The sequence below is a fragment of the Nipponia nippon genome, unplaced genomic scaffold, assembly GCF_047370975.1.
Source record: "Nipponia nippon isolate SJK-2023a ecotype South Korea unplaced genomic scaffold, ASM4737097v1 scaffold_2, whole genome shotgun sequence".
Taxonomy (NCBI): Eukaryota; Metazoa; Chordata; class Aves; order Pelecaniformes; family Threskiornithidae; genus Nipponia; species Nipponia nippon.
In genome coordinates this window covers 84023220-84049278 of record NW_028262336.1, presented here as the reverse complement: position 1 = coordinate 84049278, position 26059 = coordinate 84023220, and the positions used below count along the sequence as shown (strand labels likewise).

Sequence of the window (26059 nt, the reverse complement as noted above, 5' to 3'; positions counted from 1 at the left end):
CAGGTGAACAAACTATCAAGTTTCATAACAGATGTAGAAGAGTAACTTCACTAGTGTTGAGAGGGACATACCAATGACGTGTATTTGTGCTTTATTTAACTTAGTTATAAATAGCTTACTGTAAAGCGTTAACAGAGTAAGTGAAATGAAGAGAAACACCTATTGCTTTTGAACTTCTTAGGAAGTTTCAAGGGAAACAAGAGTGAAACCTCCTGGTGGGCTGATCAGTGTTACTGATAGGATGGTGTGCCACATATATGTGGAAACGAATGCCAAAGTTTTTTATTTCAACTTATTTCTATTCTTTCAGTATCTTGGCTTATTAGCATATTCCTTACAGCATTGTTAAACCTTTTTTTATTCACTACCTTTCTTAAGTAACTGGGTGAGGATAACTAACTAGTAACCTATTAACAATTAAGTAAAGATCCAAACAGCCAAAACCCATGAAATTTAACAAGGAAAGGCTGAAAAGCATGACAAACAAAAAGTATAACAGTTAAGGCATAACTGAACAGCAGAGCATTCTGACTGTTTGCCATATAATATTCCAATGACATACTCAAAATATTCTTTAAACAATTGGGATTTTATTCCCTCTGACATAAGTAGTTCCAACACCATAATCACTTAAAGAATTAATCAATGCAAAAAAACCTTTCCATTTTAATGAGGTATGCCTAAATACTACATAAACATTGTTTTACATATTTTTTCATCTTCCTTGCAAGTCTGATTTAGCACATGAACAAACCTTCATAAAAATGTAAATACAGCAAAGTGGAAAAAATTAGATATGGGAGCCTTAATCAAGTTGTAAGTAAAATTCAGTGGGCCAGTGGAAGATTTTAATTAAATTTATTTTACACAAAGTAATTAAAACAAGAAAATTTTCCACTGGAAAGAATTAGGGCAAGGGGGAGAACATTACAATGTCTTACAAGGCAAAATGGTGATTGCAGCACTAGTACAAAAGAGCTAATTTTTTCACACGTAGAGATTCAAAAAAAATCAAGAAAAAAACTGAAAAGAGATTCCTACTTGGAACTTTGCCAAGCCAGATCCTGATATTAGAATAAGGTTTATATACACAGTTTATACAGGATCTGGAATGCACTTGCAGAAAAGAAACCCATCACAACAGACATGGCTCAGTGAAGACCTTGTTAGTACAGAAATAAGAAATGACAGAAATAAGGTTATATTCCAAGTTTAACATTATTTTCAAACACTTTACAGAAGCCATGCCATGGACAAGAAAAAGTGTGTAACACTAGAAACTAAGCATACTGCTGTCTGCAAGCAACAAAGAAGAATTTTGACAAATGCCTTCTTTACAGGGCTGACGGGAGTCGAACATAAAGATAGTTCTAATCAAATACAGAGTAGTCACACCACAAAAAATATTCTTGACATTTGTTTACACTGGTACTACATTCACATAGATGTATCTCTAATGGTTCTGTGTGCATAATTAGTAATTCTCTGTACACCAAACTGAGCTGCTCAAAGAGTTATTTCCAAAACCAAAAAAGCAGCCTCTCTTTGGAGAACTGCAGAAAGTTACTAGAGTTCTACCAGCCTCACGCAGAGCTGGGCTGTGTAAATGCTCCAGCATGGTAGCATTTGCAGTTTCTGCCTCACTGCAACACAACCAAACTCAGATAACGAGTGTTTGTATAGAGGATCACCAAGGCTCTGCCAAAGGCATTAGAGCAGTCCAAAACAAACAAACAAACAGCCCCAACAACCCCCCCCACAAACAAACAAAAAATTCCAAGACTTAAATCCTCCATCATCCCTCTCCTCCATTCTTGTCAATGAACAGCGTTTCCAACAACCAAATGATGTCCAGTCCACAAAGTTATATAACACACTTGTTTCATTACACTAAAAAGTTAGCATCCTTGCTAACACTTTAAAACAGTTTAAAGATAAAACTTCATTATAAAAACGAAACAATCTTTACAGATACTGCTGTCTTCTAGTTCTGAAACATTATGTTTCAGAAGTACACGTGTTATGGCCTTTTAGAACAAGCTATACATCCTTATTAAAAACTGCTAGCTACTTGGAAATGGGCAACTTGGGAAAAAAAAAGCATGTTCTAAGTACGCAGCTCTAGATAACTAGCACATAGAGCTATATACATGTGTATAAAATTTATTTATCTATCTTCTTAAATGCACTTCTCCCCTTAAAACTACTGAGACAAACACCTCCATAATGATCTAATGCAATGGTATCTTCCTTAGTCTAGTTAGGAAATTCAGCTGCCTATCTTGCAGCTAAAGGTTTCTGAAAGACCCACAAGATAAAAACAATTGGCATGGTTTTTTTTGTTTCATTAAAAGGTAAAGACAAGTCAAAAACTATTTTCAGGCTATGGCAACACCTCCAGATGACCAGCACTCAGGGCCTCATTGTAGTAGTACAGCACCAACAGCAGTTATTTCTTTAGAAGTAACTGCACACTAAAATTTTCATACAGCCAGAATCTATGGCTGTAGGCACACATTTCAGATAGCTGAGATCAGAAGCAGCTCCAAGAGTATTTGGCTGCTAGGAAATGACAATACTTCTCCACTAATTCCAACATTTATTAGAATAATGCGGTTACATAGGACACCGCACAAAACTGAATGACAGCTGAATTTAACAGTCCCTGCTGGCTCTTTTCCTCCCAAAGCTAAAAATTCAGAGAACTGAGCATCCTCCAGGCCAGCAATTCCTTACCCCACAACATAGTTTTCCAGCATGAGAACCACATTTGAACGCTCACACACCACATTTAACTTAACAGAAACATGTTGGTCATTTTAGTACTAGAAAATTGCACTGATCACAAAGGCTGAAAATCTCAATTTCATCCTTTAACTGCTGACTATCACTAGCAGACATCACAGTTCAATATTCAAACAAACAGAGAAACATGGAACTACCTGAGTTGTTACCAGGATAAGAAGTTACTACTATGCATTACTTAATGAACAGAGCTTGAGGGGAAAGACTGAGGAACCATACTGACCTCCAGCTAAATAGTATCTGGTAAACTTCCGGTACTTTTTATATTGTGAATAGGAAGCTTTTATTATTCATTGGTGAAAGCTAAAACTTCAGCTCCTGATGCATAACTCAAGAAAAAGCAGAAGACAGTATAAATGAATTGTGGATACAGATCTGCTAAATCAAAAGAATCTAATGTATTTACTAAAACGGATTTTGAAGTCAACTGAAGCCTTCCTGTAAACACCACTAGCGGACTTCCAGTTTCAGATTTCACAGAATTTAAAAATGCTCCTTGTAAACTGTTTGAAGCTAACATATCGATCTTCAGCTGTTGACCAACTGAGAGGTAAGCGTGTATGATATATCATTTCAAATTACCGGCATGTATTTTGGAAATGACAAGATCTTCTGAAGTTAAATATCGCCTGTTCCAAGTCTTTTGGCCAGCACACTCTAAATACTGATATCAAACTGCTGATTGCCATTAACAGAATATTCATGCAAGAACATATCCAGAGACTAATGGAGCATTGTGCACCAGCAGACTACCTGGATCTATTACCACAGAACATAACGTGCTCTGTTATTCTAATATTACCTTACCAATGTGCTCCGTTATTCTAATGTTACCTTACATTGACCCAAGAGGAAGATTAATTCACCTTCCCAAAACTGCACCTTTACAAGAAGAAGATGCATTCTTTTTTTTCAAATAAAAACAACCCCAACCTACCACAGTCTTAAGAGTCAAACCTCTTATATAAAGGCACTCAGCGCGATGTGCTGCAGGCCTAATTCAAAGTCCACTGAAATTAAGTTCAAGACTCATCTATTACAGTGTGGTTTGGATTAGGCCCTATGGAAAAAGACCACCCCCCCACCCCCCCCAAAACACAAGTGAAGCTCTCCTAAAAATGTCCCAGCATTTTATAACCTATTCAAGTTATTTCAGCATAAGCCATATAAACTATACATGTACATACATATACTTAACTAATGACTATGGAAGCCATAAAGCAGACTTTTTTTCCTATTTGATAGCATCAGAGTAAAACTGACAGTAGTCAAACGTCTCAGAATAAAAGTTAATACCAGAATTAATTTATAAGTTCTAGCTCTACTGACTCAAATGAAGCTCCAGCAACTTAATTCAGACATGTTAAAATGGTGTTTCAGAATGACAAGTCAAGTGTATGGCTTGATCTAAAACGTCTATATAGACACCATACTTCCAGAAGATGAAACCTTTAAAACCAAGTTCATGTCTCAGTTCTACTAAAATATCATTCAGAGAAGGAAGACATGGACTATTTGCAGAAGAGCCCCAATTACTCACATGAATGTTATGCTTAGAGGCCAAGCAGGTATTCACAAATAGGCAAATTATTCTCTGGGGCTGCTACTCCCAAGGGCTCTACTGATGCAATTTTTATTCGGGGGGAGGGAAACAAGACAGCGTCAAATATTCAAAACGACCGAGAATGACGTGCGACGAGTCTATGGAAAATGCCACTGGAAAGATCCGAGGATCCTGGAAAAGGCCCTAATGGCACCTGAGCTCTCTCCGAGAAGGTCACTGGACAGGGCGGCAGGCCCTGGTTGTTAAACCGGCCTCTATGGGGGCTGATAGCAGGGAAGAGCGAGCTGCACACGCAGACACATTATCTCCCGCTTACCCTGGGCTACAAAGGGAGAGACGAATGCGGTCGCTAGGGGGGGAAGCTGCATCCTCCGGAGAAAGACGGTGCTGCCTCCCCGCCGAGGACGGCGCCGGCAGAGCGGGGCAACGACGCAGCCCCGCGCAGGGCCCCCACAGAAGAGGGCCGGGGGAGAAGGGCGCTGGGAGGGCACCTCCCGGGACGCCCCCACGGGCCTCCCCGGCACAGCCTTCCCCTCCCCTGCCGATCCCCCTCTTTTCCAAGGGAAGGTTTATTTTGGAGGGGGCGGGGGAGAGAGGAAGGGTCGCGACTACTCACATGGGCTCCAAGGTTTTGCTGAGCCAGGATTTCAGCGCCTCGAAGTTTTCTATGATCATTTTAACCACCATCCAGAGCGGCCCGGGCCCCCCGCCTCCCCGGCAGCACCAGCAACGGCGGCGGGGTCCGCGCCGCCCCGCCGGCCGGGACCCCGGCTCCCGCCGCGCCTCCCCCCACCCGCCGAGTCCGCGGCCGCCTCCCGTTCGGCAGAGGCCGCCTGGCAGGGGCCGGAGGCCCAGCGCCACGAAGGGGGCGGAACCAGCCGAGCGGCGGCTGCTCCCTGCGGGCCCCGCTCTCGCCGCTCCTTGGCCGGGGAGCGCGGTCCGGCCGCTCCGCGGTTCCCCCCCGCCTCAGCAGCGGGGGCAGCGCGGCCGACGGGCCCGACGAGCGACAGGCCCCGAGCGCGGCTCCCAAGCGCACCGCCCCCCCTCTCCCCTTAGCCGCAGAGCCAGACAGAGCGAGCGAGCAAGCAGGTAAGATGGCGGCGCCCCGCTGTCGCGAGAATAAGGAGTCTCGCGAGAACGGGCGGCGCGCGGGGGCTGCCGGGAGGCCGGGCGGGGCGGGGCGCGGAGGGGAGGCGGCGGGGCGGGCTGGGGCGGCCATCCGCGTGGACGCGGGTGGGTGCGGCCGGGAGCGGCCTCTCGCCGCCCGCCGCCCGCCGCCGCCCTCCCGTAGAGGGGAGAGCGGTCCGCCGGCCTCCCGGGGAGCCGGGAGGGTGCTGTGAGAAGGAAACGCGCCCTGGCAGAAGCAGGAAGGGAGGCACAGCGAGTGCTCCCTCCCCCGTGGCGCGAACTCCCGTCAATGTTTGCAACTGACAGAAAAAATAAAAGGTTTTTGGTTTTTTGGAAAAAAAGGTCGGAGTAAAAAAATTCCCTGAAGACATGGGAGTTGGCAGAAAAGTCCTGTGTCCTCCCGACGCCGGCCCCGCGTAGGGTGGGATGGGGCCCTGCTGTGGGCCGGCGGGGGCTGACAGCGGCCTGCCCGTGGCGGTTCCCTGGCCGGCTCAGGCCCCGCAAGGTGGATCTGACGGAGGAGCTGAGCCCACACGGCTGCTCAGTCACCCCCAGAGGCAACCACGGTGGGGCCGCATGGACTGGCTCCCCGAAAACCAGTGCCCACCGGTGCGGGGCCTTGCCGTGAAAAGTTAATGCAAGCCGCTGCTTTCGCCAGTACCCTGGGTTATCTGAACACTGAAAGAAAATGTCTGCGGTGAATTTACCTCAGTCGGTTTGGTGGGCTTACAAAAGACTGGTGTCTCACCTGAGCTCCTGAGTGAGGCATTTTGCACAGTCAGTGAACAAAGGCGAGTATTTCAAACAAAGCGTTCACTCTGCCTTTCTTGGGGCAGAGTGGATGGCTCCTGAGCAGCCTGCCTGAATTTCTCAAATAGAGAGGAACTTCAGGTAATCAGGTTAGATTAGATGGCAGCTGTGTTCTTGGCTGACCTGTCAATTTATGAGCATCCTGAAGTCCTACCTTTCTCACACGGACTCAGGATAACAGCAGAGGGATCCCTAGAGAGCTGGAGTGAAGATGAGAAGATGTGTTTGGATATAAGGGAGATGCCTGGCTGTTGTCCCGGCATGAGAACTCCTTCAAGATCCATCCCCAGCTTCATCCTGCCCATGGAAACCCACCATGGACTGCTAGGACTTACTTCTGTTTGAAAAAGCTCAACTTTACTTCATTGCATCTGTAACAAAGCAAGGGACATTGACAATTACGACCCTTAGTTACAATTTTGCATGCTACTGAGAAGCACTTGACCTCAGCAGAAAGACTGCCAAGAAATCCAGTATCTGAGGCAGCTAAATAAGAGCTGGAGGAGGCTAAGGCTGCCTGCACACGATTATTTGTGGCTTAATTATCATTCTTGAAAGTTTGTTGAAAACTGGAGAGTGTAGCAAGCCAAGAAAATAAACTGCCATCTTAGTAGGTACTTCAGTGAGGACTTCCCAATTACAAGATATACTTGGCTTTCCTTGCGTAGTGGAGAGTGAACAGCACATCCAGGCTGTAGACAGAAAATCACCAGAGCCTGAAATTCTCTGGACTGTTCTGTAGACATCTAAAAAGTCCTTGGCTCACAGTCACCAACTTGTAAGTTAACTCCCCCTGAACACATAAAAAGGGACACTAAGCTTGGGATTCTGATGGGTCTTTGAAGGGACAGGCACATAGAAATCAGGCATTGTGATAAGAATCTAAATTTGGGTTTGGATCTGGCCCTTAATCCTTTGCAAAAGCCAGTGTCTAGTGGAAATAATTCAGGCAAGCACTGTGTCAGTCCCTTTCACTCTCATCTTTGTAACTTCCTTTGATCCTTGAATATGCAATGGCCAGCAAGAAAACACAGCTTCTAAGGTTTCCCTACATAAAATGTATGGATATAATCATGGTAGCAACTTCTCTGTGTTTGACATTTCATTCTAAACTGCTTTCCAGCCATTCAGAAGCACAGTGCTGTAAGCAAATGAAATTTGTGATCAGCAAAAGGATTTCATGAATACATTTTATGCACTGAGTAAGACTTGTCTGCATGTAGTAATTTTTGAACATTACTGTGTTGATAGAAGTGTGGTGTTACCACTCTTCTGTGGCGCTATTCAGAATAACTATATTAAATAAATAAATAAATAAAAGCTGCTGGCATTCCCGGTTCTAAGAGTTTGCAGACTTGAAATCTTAAGGCCTTATAAAGATTTAGATCCCACGTCTTCAGAAGTGACGACAATGTTCTGTAGCATCTTTCAGGCAATTTTCATTTCATTTCACAGCAGGAATTAGAGGAATACAAAGGAAAACTATGAGATCTGAGGAAACCATTTCCTCTGAAATATAAAGTGAATTCTATACATAAGGTGATTTCTATTTAAGACACAACATCTTCAGGTTCTTAATAACAATTTTAAAAACACAAAATAAGGAATAGTTTTTACTTAAATCAAACTTTAGTGACAAGTGAAATCAGGACTTTAACTGAAAAAATCCTGAAGATCATGTTTCATTTAATGCAAGTTAATAGAGAATCTGTGCAAAGGGTCAAAGTAATTATTAACTTCTACAATGCCGTATTTCCGTGAGACAAATAAGTTTCTATTTCTCCTGTAGCTGTTTGATGTAAAATTCATGAACTGTCCAAGGGAAAATAAAACATACCCTAAATGTCTTCCCTACCTGTACAATTAAACCCATGAAGAAGATAACAAAGAAAAAAATGAATCTTTGAAAAGATTGGAAAGCAGCAAAAGAAGAATTGAACACGCTCTCCTTAGGTTTCAACAATTTAACACCTTCATTTAAAAAATCCTGTTGCTAAATGATAGTGACATTCTGTATCAGGTAGATGATCTATGGATACCAAACATTTAATAAGAACTTAATAATAGAAATCTCAAAAATACAAAAATAGACATCTATAGTCTGTGGATTAATATAAAAAGTGCATTTTAACATCAATCATCTTAAAATATAAATAAATTGTTCTGTTAATAAAGTAATACAAAACTAATTCCCTAATTTTATTCATGCATCAGAATTACAGATTCCTAATAGCCCTTTTGGCTTATAAAAACTTTGCTAAGTTCTTCAGAGTAGTATAGATGGTTTCATATATAATAACCCCCAAAGTTCATAGGTTTGCTGTGCACTTAGTTTGCAGTAGCCTTATCTAACTCAATTTAGTGACCTTTGATGTCTAAAAATAATGGGTTGTATTTATTCACATTTTTATTGTTTCACTTGCTCACGTGAGAGCTGAATGTTGCCAGCCAAGACAGAGATACCAATCCTTCCTGAGATTTCTGAGATTTTATTTCCACTGACGCCTCTCCAAAGCCATTGGTCTTGTGCTCATAAGCAATCTTTGTCAATGTGTAAAGCTGCAATTTTTAAGTGTCAAAGATTTTTCTTTGAAAGCTGACATTTTCTTAAATGTCCATAGATCTCTTTTTAACTCAGGTTTGTCCCTTTCATTTTTAATACAAAAAGTAGTTGTAGAAGAGAATAACTTGTGGGCACATCCATCTTTTTGCCAGACCTATTCTACCTTCATCAGTCAGTGTTTATGTCATACAGAAAAAAGGTTAATTCTTCTTCTTTTTTGTTTGTTTGTATGTTTGGGTTTTTTTTGTTTGTTTGTTTGTTTCAAGTGAGTTTAATTTTTTTGAAGGTGCCAGGCTGGTCTATGGCGTTATGAAGTTCTTCAATCTATCCTTCTAATGCTTCATCTTTTTATTTAGGAAAATGTGATTGCATTTGCAATTGGATTTAAACATTCATCTCTGATTGTAGGTTTTCTACTAGTGTTAAATGTGATTCTGGTTTTGCATAGCGGATGTAATCCACCAGTTCCAGACTTGAGGCCCCTAGTGTCTCCCAGAAAAAGTATTTAAGCATTACAGGCCTCAGATGTGTCTGAGTGGATGATCTGGAGATCAAGGGTTCCATCTCCTTGCAGCGTACCACGGCCCTTAGCATCAGAGCACAGGCTAAAACGGCAGGGCTGATGAAACTTGATGGCATCAGGATGGCTTGATGGGAACAAAAACATTTTTGTGTGTTGTTCAGATTTTTGGTTCGTAGTTTCACTGAATTTTGAGGTTTGCTGTTCATTGCTATTTAGATATGGATAGGTGTTCATCTCTACATCTGTAGATGTACTGCCTTTGTTCCATGTAGAAGTGGTCATGATATTCCTCCTGTTACTCCTTGTCTACTCTATAGTGAGTTTCATCTCAGGAGGCATCAATAGGAGCTTTGAGTACAATGTCACAGAATGGATCCAGACCTGAAGACTCGCCCTTCTGTCCTTCACAAATAGCTAATGTCTATCAATTCCTGAGCATCTGAAAGCTGAGGCACTTCTGCCTTTCCCCATAAATACACCTACTAGTGCTTCAACAGAGCAGCAGGTCAGCTTCGTATGACTTATGTGTCTGTCTCAAAAAGATCAATGTTTATATGAATGTTTAGTCCTTTGCTTTTTTACTGTTGACTCCTGCATAGTGAATTGAATCAAACTGAGCCATTGCCACTTAAAAACTGGGGCCTGTAAAAGCTCTCAGAGCAGAAGGATCTTAAAGAAGATCTAATGTCTTCCTCTCATCTTGAAACCACAAAAATTTAATCATGAAATACGCTGTGGACATTAGACAACTTTCTGTAACCGTGGTCTTTCTGTACAACAGACCTAAGCCATGGGATTGTGTATCTCTCCTGCTTCTGTTGCTGCAGGAAGAAGATAGATGATACAGCTGGAGAAAAGGGCTCAATGTGGCCCTGCTTGAGCAGGGGGTTGGACCAGATGACCTCCAGAGGTCCCTTCCAACCTCAACCATCCTGTGATTCTGTGAAAGGCTTTTGGCAGAGTGTCCCAAAGCCACAGGGATTTTAGGTATTTGTAGCTGGTGTATGTAGCATTTACCCTGAGATTGCAAGTCATAGGATTCAGCATTGCTTTTTTGAACTGACATGAACAGTTGTTAAACAAGTTTTCTTGAAAGCCAAGGTCAGAACAAGTTGTTACAGTCAGAAGTCAAATCTACAAACTCAGTGTTTTTTATTATTGTTTAAATATAGAAACTTTACCAGTAGCGGATATTTAACAACATACATCACACTTCTGAAGTCACACTATGCTAAGTCTATATTGTATATCTCTAAATGGCCTTGTGTTTTAAGAAGTAAAATGGGTCAGTTTTGTGATACAAGATGCTCGTGTTGTGGAACCTCGTTAGCTTGTAGTAACACAAGGACAGCTTATTTGTGCTTGCTCATTAGCTGGTACTAGCGCAGGGACAGGATTACTCCACTTTGCCAATGGCAGCAAAATTAAGCTTAGCCCCTGCTTGTGCCGATGGGGAGGATGACTGGGAGAGGGCCCAGGGTGTAATTAATACCTCATCTTCTTCCCAAAATGCGGTGGAGCAGGAAAGACATAGCTCATAACTCTGCCTTTATGACACCAACCAGCAGATCTTCATCTTCCAGAAATCTTTGTAATGCAGTCAGCAAGTACCAACTGTGTCACGCTGGTCTGCGCAAGCAGACTATTACGGGGCAGAGCCACACCTGGATTTGTGCCTGCACATGGGGGTAAGCGTCCAACCACATTCCCCAATTCCCTTGGGGAAACCACTGTGATGGAGGCAGCCGCGAGGCCCCTGTGCCTTGCAGGAAGATGGTGGCTCCTTGAGCCTGGCCGAGGCTGGAGGCAGCTGTGATGCTGATGACGGCGCTGTGGTCTCAGCTTCTGTGTCACAAAGCAGATGCTCCGTGTGTGGGATTTACTGCTGGGGAAGAGAGGGTGGCTTCCTAGTAATTAAGTAAGTCCATCCCAAATGTTATTTCCAAACTCCTGTCTACTGTGTGTCTTATACACCAGCTAATGCTCTGCCCCATTTTTAGCCATAAGCCTACAGTTTTGGGCCACATTGAACAGCACGTGGACTGTTGACTCCTGGAGAGTGGCAGATTTTGAGTTGGTGCTGTCTAGTGTATTTTGCTATGCCAATCCTATGCAGAAACAGAAGAGACAGTATCCTTTCCATTTCAGATGTTAGTCATACACAAACCATAGGAGGAAGCAAGCAGGATCTTGATTTTGCCCTTCCTGTACCCCTTACGCTCAGCCCATCTTCTCTTTAAATTGAACAAGCGCAGGGAAAAAGTATTTTTCCGAGCCAGCATTTGTGCAGGATAGACCATGCTGGAGGTAAGGCATTCCTGAGCCATGGTATGAACCTCCTTTGCCTCCGAGATGCCTCAGCTGTCTAAGATCATAACCAAACTTGTAGTAAATGAAAAGAATAATCACAAGTGGCAGAATGTACTGATTGGATTATTAAAAATTGCTGCAGTTTTACAAATATCGAATAAGTGCTGTCGTCCATTGTGCAAGGCATTTTTGTATTTTTCAACTGTCAGATCTTGGAAAAAACTTTCAGGAAGTTTGGAAACAAAATATTTTTTGAACCTTTTTAATTTCCATTTGAATCAACTTTTAATTTTTCTCTTTAAGGAAGCTGAAACAGTACAGTGCTTTACGATTTTGTTCTCTCTGTTGTGCACAGGCCTCAACCCTCATGTCGGCATACTTAGGATTTGCTTAGGTCAATGCTGCTGCAGAGCCAGAAGAGGGAGCACAGACATTGTTTCTTCTTGGTCATGCTGTGGAGGTGTATTGGGCTTGCCTGGCAAGGTTTTGGTAGCGGGGGGGCTGCAGGGGTGGCTTCTGTGAGAAGCTGCTGGAAGCTTCCCCCATGTCCGACAGAGCCAATGCCAGTCGGCTCCAAGACGGACCCGCCGCTGGCCAAGGCCGAGCCCATCAGCGACGTTGGTAGCCCCTCTGCGATAATATATTTAAAAAGGGGAAGAAACCTGCGCAATTGCATCTGGAGAGAGGAGTGAGAATACGTGAGAGGAACAACCCTGCAGACACCAAGGTCAGTGAAGAAGAAGGCGGAGGAGGTGCTCCAGGCGCTGGAGCAGAGATGCCCCTGCAGCCCCTGGAGCTCATGGAGGTTAATGGGAGCACATATCCACCTGCAGCCCGTGGAGGACCCCATGCCAGAGCAGGGGGATGCCCGAAGGAGGCTGTGACCCTGTGGGAAGCCTGTACTGGAGCAGGCTCCTGGCAGGACCTGTGCATCCGTGGAGAGAGGAACCCATGCTGGAGCAGGGTTTTCTGGCAGGACTTGCGGAATGGCGAAGAGCATAACCCAAAATGTCAGAAGAGTAGAAAGTTAACATTTGGAGGAAGATAGACTCTGTATTGCAGTATTGGTCTGTATTTCTCAATACAGCCAACTGCAAGGCATAGCAAGGCAGTGACACGTGCATGCTGTGGGAGATTTTGAGGACCTATATTCTTTTATGCTTTCATTATGGACAAGGATGATATTAGTTCTGCCACTTTGTGGTTCTTTACTGCATTTTCAGCCCATTATGTCTAATAAAGCCTAATACTAGTTCAAGAATACTTAGGCATTGTTTCCCCAAAACCAGCTGGCAGTTACTAGTTCTGCTCCCTACCTAGTGCTCTGCCACACTGGGAAGCTGATTTCCTTGATTTTTCAGTATTTCACTATATTCTGCCAGTGGAGGATTTGGATTTCCTTGAAAAGGTACCTCTCTTCTAATCAACACCTTGCAACTGATCACACTTCAAGAGGTCTCATTTTTAGGGTTCCCTGAAAACCAGCAAAGCGGGAACCAATTCCAGAGGAATAGGATACAGAGCTGAAACTGTGTTATTCACCTGCAACCTCAGCTAGGCAGAGAGTAAAATCCAGCTACTTGGGGAGGTCAAGTCCTTCCCTTTTGTGACTCAAGTATAATTTCAAAAAGGGCACAAAGACAACAGCTTGAGGTTTGGTTTTTAGCTTCTCCTTACTCTGCTTCATAGGACTGGAGCCAAAGAGACAACAGGTCTGACTCGAGCAGGCAGGACGGCTTTCTTCGCTCTGCCAACCGTCTCAAGCATTCCAGGAAGAGTGGGAAGCGGGCAGGACGTGTCTGCAGCCCCCTGGGCTGCACTGTTGGGGCCTGCTCTGCTGCTGGGAGTTTCCCCTCTCCCTGTCCTTGAGACGCTGCTCGCTCAAGGCGGCAGCTATGTGGCTGCTCTTCCTATTGCAGCCGGCAAAGCCAAACTCCTCTCTAGCTTTCCGTGAGGGTGCCACCACCACCCGCTACCTGGACAGTGGGTGAAGAAGAACAAAGTTGGCGTTAAAAAGTTGGAGTTCAGGGAACTCCCGTCTCTGGACTTTGTCCCCAGGGTGCATCCTCTTGTTCCCTGCCCCATAACAAGAGAGAGCCTTGCCACCTGGACCACTGCTTTGGCTGGCGGAAACATGCCCTTCTCACCCTCACGGCAGTGGCGCTGGGAGACCTGCAGAAAGAGGGTGCGGAAAGAGAGTGCGGAGGGCACCGGAACGGGCACGGAGCATCCTGGGAAACACCCACACGTACTCGTGACCAAAAGCAGCTTGGCAGAGCTGCTGGAAAGCAGCAGGGCAGAACAGGTCCCGGGGTCCTGGTGGACACCAGGTTGACCAGGAGCCAGCAAGGTGCCCTTGCCCAAAGGCAGCGGCGAGTGGTACCCTGCGCTGCGCTGGGCAAAGCGTTGCCAGCAGCCGGAGGGAGGTGAGCCTTCCCCTCTGCTCAGCGCTGGTGAGGCCGTGCCTGCAGCGCTGTGCCCAGGTCTGGGCTCCCCAGTACGAGAGGGGCACGGGCATACTGGGGAGAGCCCCCAGGGCCCCTCCCCCACCGCCGACCCCCTTGGGGTCACAATGGCATGCTGTGTTTGTTGGCCCTGCGCTGGCCCGGCAACCGCACCAGTGCCTGCAGGGACGGCGCTGTGCCAGCACAGAGCGGCGCTGGGGAGAGTCCAGCTCTTGCCCAGCAGCACTGCCTGGCACCGCGACCCCCTTGGCAGCCTCTGGCACTGTCCTGAGCCCCACCAGCGTGCCCCACGGGAGCTTTCTCCTGGCCTCGGCGGGATGGGCCAGGTGAACTGCTGCCGTGGCTCCAGGTAGGCTTCCCCTGCGCCTCGGGGACACGCCGGCACAGCCGGGCCCCGCAGCAGCTGCCTCGCTCATGCCCCTCTGCTCTGCAGGGATGACCCTGACCCCGAGCAGCAGTGCGCGCCCGTCCCGGCATCACCCGAGCCGCGGCTGCGCCAGCGCGTGCGGGTGACCCAGGGCCATGCGACGAGGAAGAGGGACCTCCTCCTCTTCGGCAACGCCTTGGTCATCGCCAAGCCCAAGTAAGGCTCAAAGACCCCAGCTGCCTTTCCTGCCAAGCCCTGGCCCTGGTATCAGGGCAGGGACAGCCAAGGAGCAGCCCCAGGCCCCCGCCACCCTGCTGCTGGATGCAGCCATGGCCACACCCGTGGCAGGTGGATGCTAGAGGGGAGCCAGCGGGCTCGGCCACCCCCAGGTCACTCCCTGCCGCTCCTCTCTGCAGACGTGGCAGCGCCCCGCGCCCGCAGCTCTGCCTGGCCCTGGGCCAGCTGCAGGTGCTGAGCAGCAGCAAGGGGGCGGCTGGGGACGTCGCCGAGGAGGAGGAAGGCAAGCACACCAGCTCCCTCGTCCTCGTCTGGCCCTGCGGCTCCTGCGTCCTCACTTTCCCGTGAGTCTCGCTGCCTCGTCCCACGCTCCAACGGCAGGGCTGGGCAGCGCCTCTGTCCTGCCCCACGGGGCTTCCTCCTGCCTCTGTGGCCGTCCCCACGGGGCAGGGCTGTGCCGGCGCTCGCCTCTGCCCGCAGGCTGGGGACCAGCGGCCACTCAGGCTCTTTCTCCTCTCTTTCTGCAGCTCCCGCGCGGTGAAGGAGCTCTGGGTCAGCGCGCTCCTTGGGTAAGCCCTGCCTGGCAGCGCAGCCTGGGGGGCCCCTGCTCGCATCACGGGGGGAGGCTCCAGCCATCGTCCTACGATGCCAAAACCCCGCTGCCCAGCTGGGGAGACGTGCCCCCACGGCTGCGGGCAGCTCTTGAGCGGCCAGAGCTGGTGGAGCGGCTTCGCCCAGCTGTGTCCAGCCAACACCTGCCCAGCCCCGTCCTCACCACTGCCGCTGCTCTCTGCTCCGCTGCCAGCCGCTACCCAGCTGCTTCGGGGCAGCTTGGAAGTGCTCCCTGAGCTGGCAGGAGAGGGAAAAGGCAGCTTGGCTCTTCTCACGCTTGCTCTTTCTCTGCCCCTTCCCCATGCACAGGCCACCAGAAGGAGCGGAGGGAGCCCAGGTCACCCAGCTGCCCTCCATCAAGCTCCTGCTGAAGAAGCTGAGCGCCCGCAATGCTGTGAGTGTCCCTCCTGTTTCTGCTCTGCCCCCCTGTGCTGCTCCAGCCCAGCATCAGCTGCATCGCTTCTGACCTTCTGCTCTTTTCCCCTTTGCCAGGCGACGACACTCCACGCCAGCAGCCTGGAGAGGCTGATCAAGGGCCAGGCAGAGGTGAGGATTGCTCCCGGTGCAATCTCGGCCGTCCCCACCTCTCACCCATGGCCAGGGGCCGATGCAGCTCGCCAGGGGCCCTTTCTGCTCGGGGCTGTTTGGGGAGCACAGCATGTTTCTTGCAGGCTGGTGCAGAGCAGCGGCCACCACCCGTCCCCTCTGGCAGCCAAGGTGGACGCGCCCACTCGGCTGGTGAGTTTGGAGAAGACGGGCAGGGTGGCCCTTCTCTCCTCCTCTCGCAGACGGGCGCTCGTGCTGCACTGGGGCTGCTGCTGCCCTTCCCGCAGGGCACGTCCGTCCTGGCGCTTCTCCTCCACGACTCTTTGCTCTCTTTGCCTTGGCAGCAGGTGGGACCCGCAGGAGCAGGAGGGGGCTGCCCTGGGCCTTTGTGCGGCGAGGCACCTCGGCTGCTGCAGAGGCACCCGGGCAGTCGGGCTCTGGCGGCAGCGGGGCTCTCTTTGGCCGGCCCCTGGCAGCTCTCTACAGCCAGGACGGCACGCTGCCCCAGCCCATCCAGGTAAGCAAGCCTGGCCAGGGGGGCCCCATCCCGCTGGCTCCTCCGCAGAGGCGGTGTCCCCAGCACAGGGACCCTGGCTGGGGCTCGGGCACAAAGCTGCCTCCTCCTCACATCCCCCACCTCCAGCCACCCCTCTCTCATGCCCCAGGGAGAGCTGCGGAGCCCTCCACGCTTGCTCCTGCCCCTGAGGAAGCTTCCCCTGTCCCAGGGCCTGTCTCCAGCCAGGCAACTCTCCTCCTCTCTGCCCTGCAGGACCTGCTGGCTCTCCTGCACGAGCACGGGCCATCCACGGAGGGGATCTTCCGGCTGGCGGCCGGTGAGCGCGCCTCCCGCGAGCTCAGGGAGGCCCTCGACAGCGGAGCGGAGGTCCACCTCGAAAGCCAGCCTGTGCTCCTGCTGGCCGTCACCTTGAAGGTGAACCCCGCTCACCTGGACCCCGGCACCTCCTGGCTCTGCCTGCTCGTGAGCCAGAGTGCCGGGGATGCTGCCTGTGCTCCCAGCCGGAGTGGTCAAAGCCTCACGCGGAGCCCTTGGCATTGCAGGACTTCCTCCGTAAGATCCCCTCCAAGCTCCTCCAGGTCGAGCTCTATGAGGAGTGGATGAGCGCCCTGCAGAAGACCAGCAGGCAGGAGAGGCTGGCAGCCCTCAAAGAGTAAGTAAGTGTGGTGAGCAGCCTGCCTGCTCCGCAGGGACTGCCAGAGGCCGGGACGTGCCTGCAAAGCCACAGCCTGCCTGAAAAAGCTGTGTTTTCTGCCAGCCACCTCTTGCTGCTGGGGGCTGGGGGGCTGGGGGAAAGGGGCACAGCAAAGCATTTCTCTCCTCAGAGCGCTTCCCAAAAGCATTGGGGTCGCTCCACGAAGGGACTCTTGCCAGAAGGGCAGGGAGGGAAGGAGGTGGCCGTATCTCACAAAGGCAGTCCCGCTGCTGTAGACCAGGCGTGGCCAGGGAGCCTTCCCTCAGGTGGGCTTGGGTGAGATCAGCCTGAGACTCGTGTTGACCACGTCTACTTTCTTACCGTTGTCTTCCTCTTCCCTCAGGGTGGCCAGCAAGTTGCCCAAGGCCAACCTCCTGCTCCTCAAGAGCTTGCTGTCCCTGCTCCAGAACATCAGCAGGAACTCCACCACCAGCAGGATGACCGCCGGCAACCTGGCCATCTGCGTGGGGCCGAACCTCCTGAGCCCAGCCGAGGAGCACACGCTCCCCCTGGACGTCCTGCTGGAGGTGACGGGGAAGGTGCGTTGTGTTTACCAGCCGGCTACAGCCTTCCGCGCCCACGCGAGCTTTGCTCTTCAGAGGGACTTGGCTGCCTCTTCTCTTCAGCAAGCGCTCGTGGGGGAGCTGTGGGGAAGAGCAGCCCCACAGCTGTGCAGAAGCCAGGCTCAGGAGTGGGAAAGGCTCTTTGACCTGTTTGCAGCCACCCAGGGGCAAACCCATGCTTTGCTGTGTGCAGGTGACGCGGCTGGTGGAGTTCCTCATTGAGCGGCGCGGGGAACTCTTTGAGGAGGAGGTGGCCGGGCTTGCTGCTGCGCCGGCCGAGGAGTCGCCAGCACCAGGGGCAGAAGCAGAAACCGCAGAGGTACGTCAGGGCCGCAAACAGCGTGACAACCAAAGCCTCCCCCCTCAGAAGGTGGGACTGCTGCCGCAGGGGCAAGCAAGGTCAGCACCAGCCTGCAGCTCTGCAGCAGTGCAGAGTAAGGCTGGTGCAGGTTGGCCATGGCACTTTGTGCATGGTGATCCCACCACAGCTGGCTCAGCTGAGCTGAGCAAGCCCATCCAAGGGATCTGCCTTTGCGAGCTAAGGGAGCAATTGGGCACGTAGGTCCTTGCCACCTGTTAACTTTTACATTTCCATTGCAGGTGCCTCTAGTCGCTCCAGAAAGCGAACACCTGAAGAGCTCCTCTGAGGAGAGCAGGTAAAGTGAGCTAGATTAAGAGCAGAACTGATTCATGTTTTTCGTGGCTTTACCTGTCTAACAATACTCTTGAAGGGAAAGGTTGCCAGGCTCTTCACAAGGAAACAGAGAAAACCAACCTGTGAAGAGAAGGGGAGCGACGGGCAACCAGGCAGGAAGAGGAGAAAGCTGGAAACAGCTCGCAGGGATGGGCAACTGAGGAAATCCAAGCAGGCAAGAAGAACGAGGAGCCCAGGTGTATAGCAGACTCTGCTGTCCGTCTTTCAAAAGCTCTTAACTCTGCTCTGAGTACAGGCAATATTTGCGAGGTGCACAGAGATGGGGCCAGAGAGGAAGCATGCACCTGCCCTGGGCAGAACGGGTATGTCAGGAGAAACGTGCCACTCCAGTGCTGGCAGTTTTCCTCTTGCACTTGTTGAAGCTCTCTTTGTGCAAGGCTGAGGAGACACCCCAGCAAGGTCACAAGACTCACAATTTTGAGCTCTGTGACCCGCTACCTCCAGACAGAGGCAAAAAGTCCCACTTTTCTGTTCACGTCAGCTGGCAAGCCCAGCACTGGCTGCTCTTGTCTGAATCCCAAAGACACAGCAAGGAGTTGTTCTAAGTAGCTGCGGACACTGAGATACTGGCACTTCTTCAAAAGCTCACCTTTCACCTAAGATAATTGAGGGAAGAAAAAAACATCCAAACAAGAAAAAAGCAGCATGTTTTGCCTTCAGACCTGGGTTTCTAGCAAGGGGCAGTGAGGGATGCTGCTGCTCACGTTTTGGAAAGGACCACATCCCAGCTCCCCAGGGGCTCCCTGCCGAGCCCTACTGCCTGGCAAAGGGCACTGCACATCTCTGTCAACTTGCAGTGCTCTGAGGGTATCGCACGTGTTGGGAAGGGGCCAAAGCAACACCGTAGTCGCTCCCAGTAAGGGCTCTCTCTCCCGTGCCAGGAACGACCCCTTTTCATTGCACTTCCCAAAGAACGGGGGACAAAGTCCCGCCTGTTCCTGCCCTCATGGTTTCATCAGCGCTTGCTGACTCTGTCCTTGTAGGTGCCGATTTGCGTTTGCTGCTTGGATTCCTCAGATGAGCTCTGACACCTGGGCTTCGAGGGCCACGATGCAGCCCCCCCGCACCACCTCGGCGGAGGCGAGGAGAGAGGCACCATGCCCTTCTGCTCTGGCCAGCAGATTTCACCTGTGCACCACTAAGGCGGAGCAGCCCCGCACCGCCCTCAGACCCATCCCAGCCCTCGCAGGAGGCCTTGCTGGCTCACTCCTCAGCTCTGGGAGCAAACGCCCACCAGCTGGCACGTCTCCCCAGGTGGGGAGCTGGCACGTGAACTTCACATTCTATGGAGCATCTGACGCATGGTGGTGCATATCATCTGGGAGGGGCGCAAGGGACATGCTGGACAGCATGTTCCGTACTATACAAGCCTCCAGGTTTTCTTTCCAACTACTCATTCTCAGCAAGCAGATGCTGAACCAGCTTGCTCGATACAGGAAGGGAGCACCCATTGCTGCTCTTTGGTCAGGGCAAGTTCTTGGATGCAGCACTCAGCAGAATACCTTTTCTTATTATTTTTGCTCACACATGACTAGCTTGCAGTTTCAGTTAGGCTAATAACTCCAGATCAGCTACAGAAAACATGCCTTTCTTACTTCTGCAGATCAGCACTCTCTGGACTGATGCAAAGACACCCCCTTCTGTCAGTCATAACCAGAGTTTGGAAAGCAGCTTTTCCCAAAGCTCCAGATACTTCAATAGCCTCTGTCCTTTTGATAGTTGAGCCCCGGATGATGACTAATGGGGTCGGGCTCCTTTCAGAAGGCAAAATACAAGTGCCAGCCACAACAGGGGAAAGGAATTGCACGGCTGATCTGCAGGTCTTGCAATGATTGTGCAGGAGTCAGCAGAGCATGGAAATTCAGGTGCAACTCTCCTAGCTGGCATCTGAAGTGGTTCAGAGGCAACGCCACCTCTTCTTCATGGGCAAAGTCTCACTTGATGCCCTCAGCAATCGCTGCCCTAAGTAATTGCACTCCTAACTGCTACGAGCTCTGCACCATGGCAAACCCAAAGGGTTTTAGAAAAAAAAAATCGTAAATACCTTTTGGGAAAAGAAAAAATCCCTATGCACTCAAAAGAAAGACACATCAGATGTCGAGACCTTCGCATGGTCTTTCTTACTGTTGCCCTGCCATTCATTTCCCTGCCTCTCTGGTTAGTTGAGAACTGGAGATCAGCATTTCATCTGGAGTTCCTAACCGGAGTTGGTGGTGCTATTGTACACACAGTGTCCTTTTGCTACTGCTTTATACAGACTTAGAGTCTCTGCTAAAACATTGGAAGACAAAGTTGTGCCCCTTTCTCTTCCATAGCATGCATGTCCCAATGTATATTGCAACCAAAACACTTAAGAAATAAAGCATTATTTAAATGCCATTAGGCGACGACAGAAGGCATCCGAGCCATCTGCAAACAAAGCCATATCAAATCCGAGGACTGACAGAGTGATTTGTTTGTAAGTGGACCAAGTGACCGATATGTGCCTTGTCCGCTTGCCTTTGCTGGAATACGTGGTATGGACTGCCTGCAGTTCTTAGCATTTCTCTATATGTCCTTCTCTCTAAAATTGCTTACTATTTCTCTACAGAAATAAAGTCTCAAATGTATATCTGGCCAGTCTCAGTATGTGGATGAGTCCCTTCCCCTTCCCCTTCCCCTTCCCCTTCCCCTTCCCCTTCCCCTTCCCCTTCCCCTTCCCCTTCCCCTTCCCCTTCCCCTTCCCCTTCCCCTTCCCCTTCCCCTTCCCCTTCCCCTTCCCTTCTCTTCCCTTCCCTTCCCTTCCCTTCCCTTCCCTTCCCTTCCCTTCCCTTCCCTTCCCTTCCCTTCCCTTCCCTTTTTCTTCCCTTTTTCTTCCCCTCCCTTCCCTTTTTCTTCCTCTCTCCTTCTCTGCGTTTCACCTCTCCCTCTCTGATATTTAACTGTCCAAGAACAGAAAAGGGCCATGCAAAGGTTGCATTTGTAGAAGCCTTTTCTTTCTCCCAGGAGCTTTGGTTTTGCTCACAGGAAACCTGAGTAGGCACCTGCCTCTAAGAAAAGCTCTTGACAAGGAAAGAACTGAGGATGTTCCTCCTACTTCTGATCTGGGAAAGAAAAGCACTCCTTTTTTGCCCATCACAGGCGGCCACTGGTCAATATTTCTATTCTCTTGCTATGCTTTTGATCTCCTCTGCCTTCCCATTGGCCCTGTGCTCAGCTCTTGAGTGACAAGAAGGTCCAGACTTGTGTCCAGGTCCCGGCCATGATGTTGCCTTGCTCTCGCAGCATCAAGTGGTGACGCTTTGCTTTGAGCCACAATACATTCCAAGGGACTGATGGGAAGGAGGAGTCAAAAAAGCCAGGTGAAATGGTGCCTAAAATCCCACCCAGCCTTCATGATGGGATAAAGCCCCTCGCAGGTCTGATTATGACCTGGATGAATTTTCCTCTTCAATATTTATTCTAGTCATTCTGTAGCCAGAACAGTCATTTCAGTATTTATTCCTTTTGATTTCTTATCCTTGTAAAAATTGAAACATCCAGGTCATCAAGAAGGCTGATCCAGAACGCAGTTGATCTGATCTGGCCCCAAATACCTATGATGTGACAGTGCCCATAACTTTGGATGTACAGCTCTTTCACCTTTCTCCTTTGAAGCCTTTGCTTTTGTGCATGAGGGCTTTATTTACCTTTCTTTTCAGAGTTGCTCATCATTTTAGCGTTGTTTATGAGGAAAAGATCCTTTTTTTCTATATGTGAATTTATTTACATGTAATAAACAGCATCAAATCCTATTACACCAGTGATCAGTTTTCCAGATTAATGAAAATTAAAAACAAAAGTATGCTTTGTGCCTGCTGAGTTGTGGACATTTGTAGCTACAGCAGTTACTGAGTTGCTGGCTACCCCACTCTGAGGTCCAGAGGACACCAGACTTCTTCTGAAGGCTTTCTACCAATGCAATATTGTTTGAGACACCACTCCATTAAAATAGGACTTGTTCAGTCATAGGTTTCTAAATAAAAACCCAAGGATAGAAACCTGTTCCTGGTTGGCAAAGTGAAAAGCAGCATGAGGTGATGCTGTCCAAAGCCTAGCTGCTGCGCCTGAAGAAAATGTCCCTTGAGTTTCACTGGGCAGATAGGCCATGCTTTTGGAAGCCTGGTTGACAAAACAACAGAAGATATCTGTGTCCAAAGAGCATTAACAGCATCATGCGGATGACCACTCACAAGTCAGGCAATTCCCGAGTGAAGACTGGCAGCTATCCTGATGGCCGGCTCTGTCATTCATGGCCACAGACTCTCTTTCCTAGGTGCTCACAGAGCAGGAGGCTGGCTTCTCACTCAGACAGCACATAGCCAACACGGCAGGTCGCTCTGTAGCTCACTGTGTTCCCCCATAACTGCTTATCTGCGCAACAGATAATATCTTATTATCTGTTGTTTGTGTATAGAGAAGGACTTGTAGGAGATTTGAAGGGAGGTGGGTGTCTTGGCCACAGTGATCACAAAACATTTGAGTTTAAAATTTTTGGTGTAATGAGATAAAGGACAGCAGAATTTCTACCCTGGAGCAAATTTTAAGCTATTCAGGGCCCTAGTTCGCAGTGTCCCCTAGGAATCTGCTTTTGAAGGACTCAGGGGTCCATGAGAGCAGGTCAGTTTTTAAGAACCACCTTTTACAAGCACAGGAGCCTGCAATCCCATGGTGCCAAAAGTCAAGCAAGTGGGGCAGAAGACCAGCATGGCTGAACAGGGAACTCCTTTTGCAACTCAGGCAGAAAAAGAAATTGTATGATCCCTGGAAGCGAGGTCAGGCTTTGCAGGAAGATCACAGAGCTGTAGTTCACATCTGTAGGGAGAAAACACAAAAAGCGAAAGCTTAACTAGAGTTGAAACTGCCCCGTGTTGTGTCAGACAATAAACAGGGCTTTTTGAAGTATGTTCATAGGAAGAGGAGGTCTAAGGAAAATACTGGACCAATACTTGATGAAGATGGTCACCTGACAAATAGTGATGAAGAAAAGGCAGAGGCATTTAATGCTTTTTTTGCCTCAGTCTTTAATATTAATGATAATCTGTGAGTCAGAGGACCACGAGTGTAGGAATGGTGACTATCCATTTCTGGACACTGAAATTGTAAGGGACCAGCTGTACCAGCTGAATGTTCACAAGCCCATGGGGCCTGGTGGGATTCATCGCAGAGTCCTGAAGGAGTAGGTGGATGTTACAGCTGGATCCCTCTCAATCATCTACCAAAGGTCTTGGGAGTCTGGGGAGGTCCCTGCTGACTGGAAGCTCGCCAATGTTATTCCGATATACACGAAGGGTGTGAGGGAAGACCCAGGAAACTACAGACCAGACCTGTTAGTGTAACCTCAGTTCCTGGAAAAATTATGGAGAAGATTATACTGGGTACTATTGAAAGGCATTTAAAGAGTAATGCAATCATCAGGCACAGTGAACATGGGTTCACAAAGGGAAAATCCTGTTTAACTAATATGATATCCTTCTATGATAAGGTCACCCGCCTAGTGGATGAAGGGAGGGTGGTGGATGCAATTTTTCTGGATTTTATTAAGGCTTTTGATACTGTTCCTCACAGCATCCTTCTGGACAAGTCGTCCAGCTGTGAGATGAGCAGATACACGGTGTGCTGGGAGAAGAACTTGCTGAACGGCAGGGCTCAAGGGGTTGTAGTTAATGGCTGGTATAGTAATATGAAGTAGATGAAGGTTTGCCATTTTTAACACCTTTTACAGAGTATTTTTACATTTTCTTCTGCAGTCACTGAGGAAGGTGAAGCTTATTAGAATGGATGAAGCTTATCATAATGGATGAATCATAGTGGATGAAGGGAAGGAGGTGGATGTAGTTTTTCTGGATTTTAGTAAGGCTCATGTTAAATGCTGTGTGCTGGTTTTGGCTGGTATAGAGTTATTTTTCTTTATAGTAGCACGTATGGGGTTATATTTTGGATTTGTGCTGAAAACAGTGTTGATAATACAGAAATGTTTTTGTTATTGCTGAGCAGTGCTTACACAGAGTCAAGGCCTTTTCTGCTTCTTACACCACCCCACCAGTGAGTAGGCTGGGGGTGCACAAGAAGTTGGGAAGGGACACAGCCAGGACAGCTGACCCCAGCTGACCAAAGCGATATTCCATGCCATATGGTGTTGAGCTCAGCATATAAATCTGGGGGAAGAAGAAGGAAGGGGGTGACATTCTGAGTTACAGTGTTTTGCCTTCCCAAGTAACCGTTACGCGTGATGGAGCCCTACTTTCCTGGAGATGGCTGAACACCTGCCTGCCGATGGGAAGTAGTGAATGAATTCCTTGTTTTGTTTTGCTTGTGCATGCACAGCTTTTGCTTTATTTATTAAACTGTCTTTACCTCAACCCATGAGTTTTCTCCCTTTTATTCTTCTTATTTTCTCCCCCATCCCACCGGGTGGGATGTGTGGTGCTTAGTTGCTGGCTGGTGTTAAACCACGACATGCTGATACAGCAAGAACACAGAACTTCCGCAGAGGCTAATGTGAAACTGAATTACTTCTTAGAAGAATCAGTAACTATACAAGGATTTTCTACCTGCAGGATTTTGCTATAAAAAAAAAGATGCAGCACACCTAATATAAGAAACTCTTTTATTTTTTCCTCTAGGAAAAGAGGAATGAAGACACACACACACAGAAGATGACAATCACATTTTATACAGTTCCATAAAGCACTCTGACCTGGTCTGATCTACAATGATTTTTTTGCATCTAACTTCTGATTATTCTTGCAAAATGCCCTTTTTTTCTTTCCTCTCCCCATATTGCAGCATAGGTCCATCATGTATTTCAGTCGTGGTGTGACAAAAAAACCTCTCCCAAAAAACGTCCTCTTTTCCCACTAGAGGGCTCTCCCAAAATACTCATGGAATACTGTTCCACTGACAAGAGACTCTTCTACTCTAGACAGGAATTTATAGTAATGTTTTGGGCATGGTAATGGCTAGCCTGCAATGAAATGAAATGAAACGAAATCTCTGTCAGGTTTTGCAAAAAGAATTGGATACTAGTATTTGCTTAATTTTTTAATATAGGCATATATTTGCTGGGGGGTTAACCCCCAAAAAACGTATGCACATTCTGAGGAGTGAAGCTGGAAGAATTTTAGATATAAAAATCTTGGAAATGTAAGAATAAACACAGTTTGTACACAAGTATTTGACATCTTCCTTATCACTCATAGCAATATGTCCATAAAGCTGTTGGCTCAAGAAATCTTGACTGGGTTACAAATCTGAAACTAAACACTTGCACCAGCGCTCAGTAAATATGTTGTTCAACTAAAAATAGAAATTACTGTCATCAGCAAAGGGTATCCATGAGGGAATGATATTTCCTATAAATATACTAAGGTAGATGTGGATTAGTTTAATCTAATGATGAAGATGCAAACAAGCCAAAGGAGAGAGCTTTGAATGGAGGAAGTAGGATACATATAAAATGTTCAAGGGAAACTTCTCTGCTAATTAAAAACCTTAATATTATGCCTTGTTTAAAACAACAACAACAACAAAGTTTCTTGTTTGTTGAGCAACTATTACATTAAGAAGTTGTAAAATACCATCCCCAAAGAAGTCAATCAATTTTACAAATAATTTTAACA

The 26059-nt window shown here is 48.2% G+C and overlaps 2 protein-coding genes across 27 annotated transcripts in view; one reads left to right on the top strand and one right to left on the bottom strand.

Annotated features, from left to right (window-relative positions):
* Positions 1 to 5118, bottom strand: part of RBM26 (RNA binding motif protein 26) — a 64468-nt gene extending 59350 nt beyond the window's left edge. For all 20 annotated transcript variants that reach the window (XR_015705109.1, XR_015705113.1, XR_015705114.1 and 17 more), the window contains exon 1: positions 4986 to 5118. Coding sequence is in view for 10 of the 20 variants with exons in the window: in XM_087759085.1 (XP_087615211.1) it covers positions 4986 to 5056 (71 nt within the window). In the remaining 10 variants the exon portion in view is untranslated. The remainder of the gene's footprint in view (positions 1 to 4985) is intronic.
* Positions 5037 to 20164, top strand: LOC148055861 (uncharacterized). Of its 7 annotated transcripts, none has more exons than XR_015705119.1 (15): positions 5037 to 5458; positions 14602 to 14751; positions 14952 to 15116; positions 15300 to 15341; positions 15694 to 15778; positions 15877 to 15930; positions 16056 to 16122; positions 16275 to 16447; positions 16700 to 16861; positions 16990 to 17099; positions 17485 to 17680; positions 17898 to 18023; positions 18305 to 18360; positions 18436 to 18721; positions 19403 to 19542. XR_015705119.1 is itself a non-coding variant. In XM_087759099.1 (15 exons), exons 1-14 carry the CDS (start codon positions 5037 to 5039, stop codon positions 18557 to 18559), a joined length of 1932 nt encoding a protein of 643 aa, XP_087615225.1. In that variant the 3' UTR covers positions 18560 to 18595; positions 19403 to 19504. The 7 variants fall into 7 exon arrangements, 6 of the variants coding, with proteins under 6 accessions (XP_087615225.1, XP_087615221.1, XP_087615223.1 ...); XM_087759099.1 differs by having other exon boundaries at positions 18436 to 18595; positions 19403 to 19504; XM_087759095.1 differs by lacking the exon at positions 18436 to 18721 and having other exon boundaries at positions 19403 to 20164.
* Positions 20165 to 26059: the final 5895 nt, after the last annotated feature.

Bases quoted from the DNA above. Each gene is read 5' to 3' on its own strand.
- LOC148055861 (XM_087759095.1), top strand. From the start codon at position 5,037: ATGATCATTTTAACCACCATCCAGAGCGGCCCGGGCCCCCCGCCTCCC. The intron at 15,342-15,693 runs GTAAGCCCTGCC...CCCCATGCACAG, and splicing joins TGGGTCAGCGCGCTCCTTGG to GCCACCAGAAGGAGCGGAGG. The intron at 18,361-19,402 runs GTAAAGTGAGCT...CTGTCCTTGTAG, and splicing joins AGCTCCTCTGAGGAGAGCAG to GTGCCGATTTGCGTTTGCTG.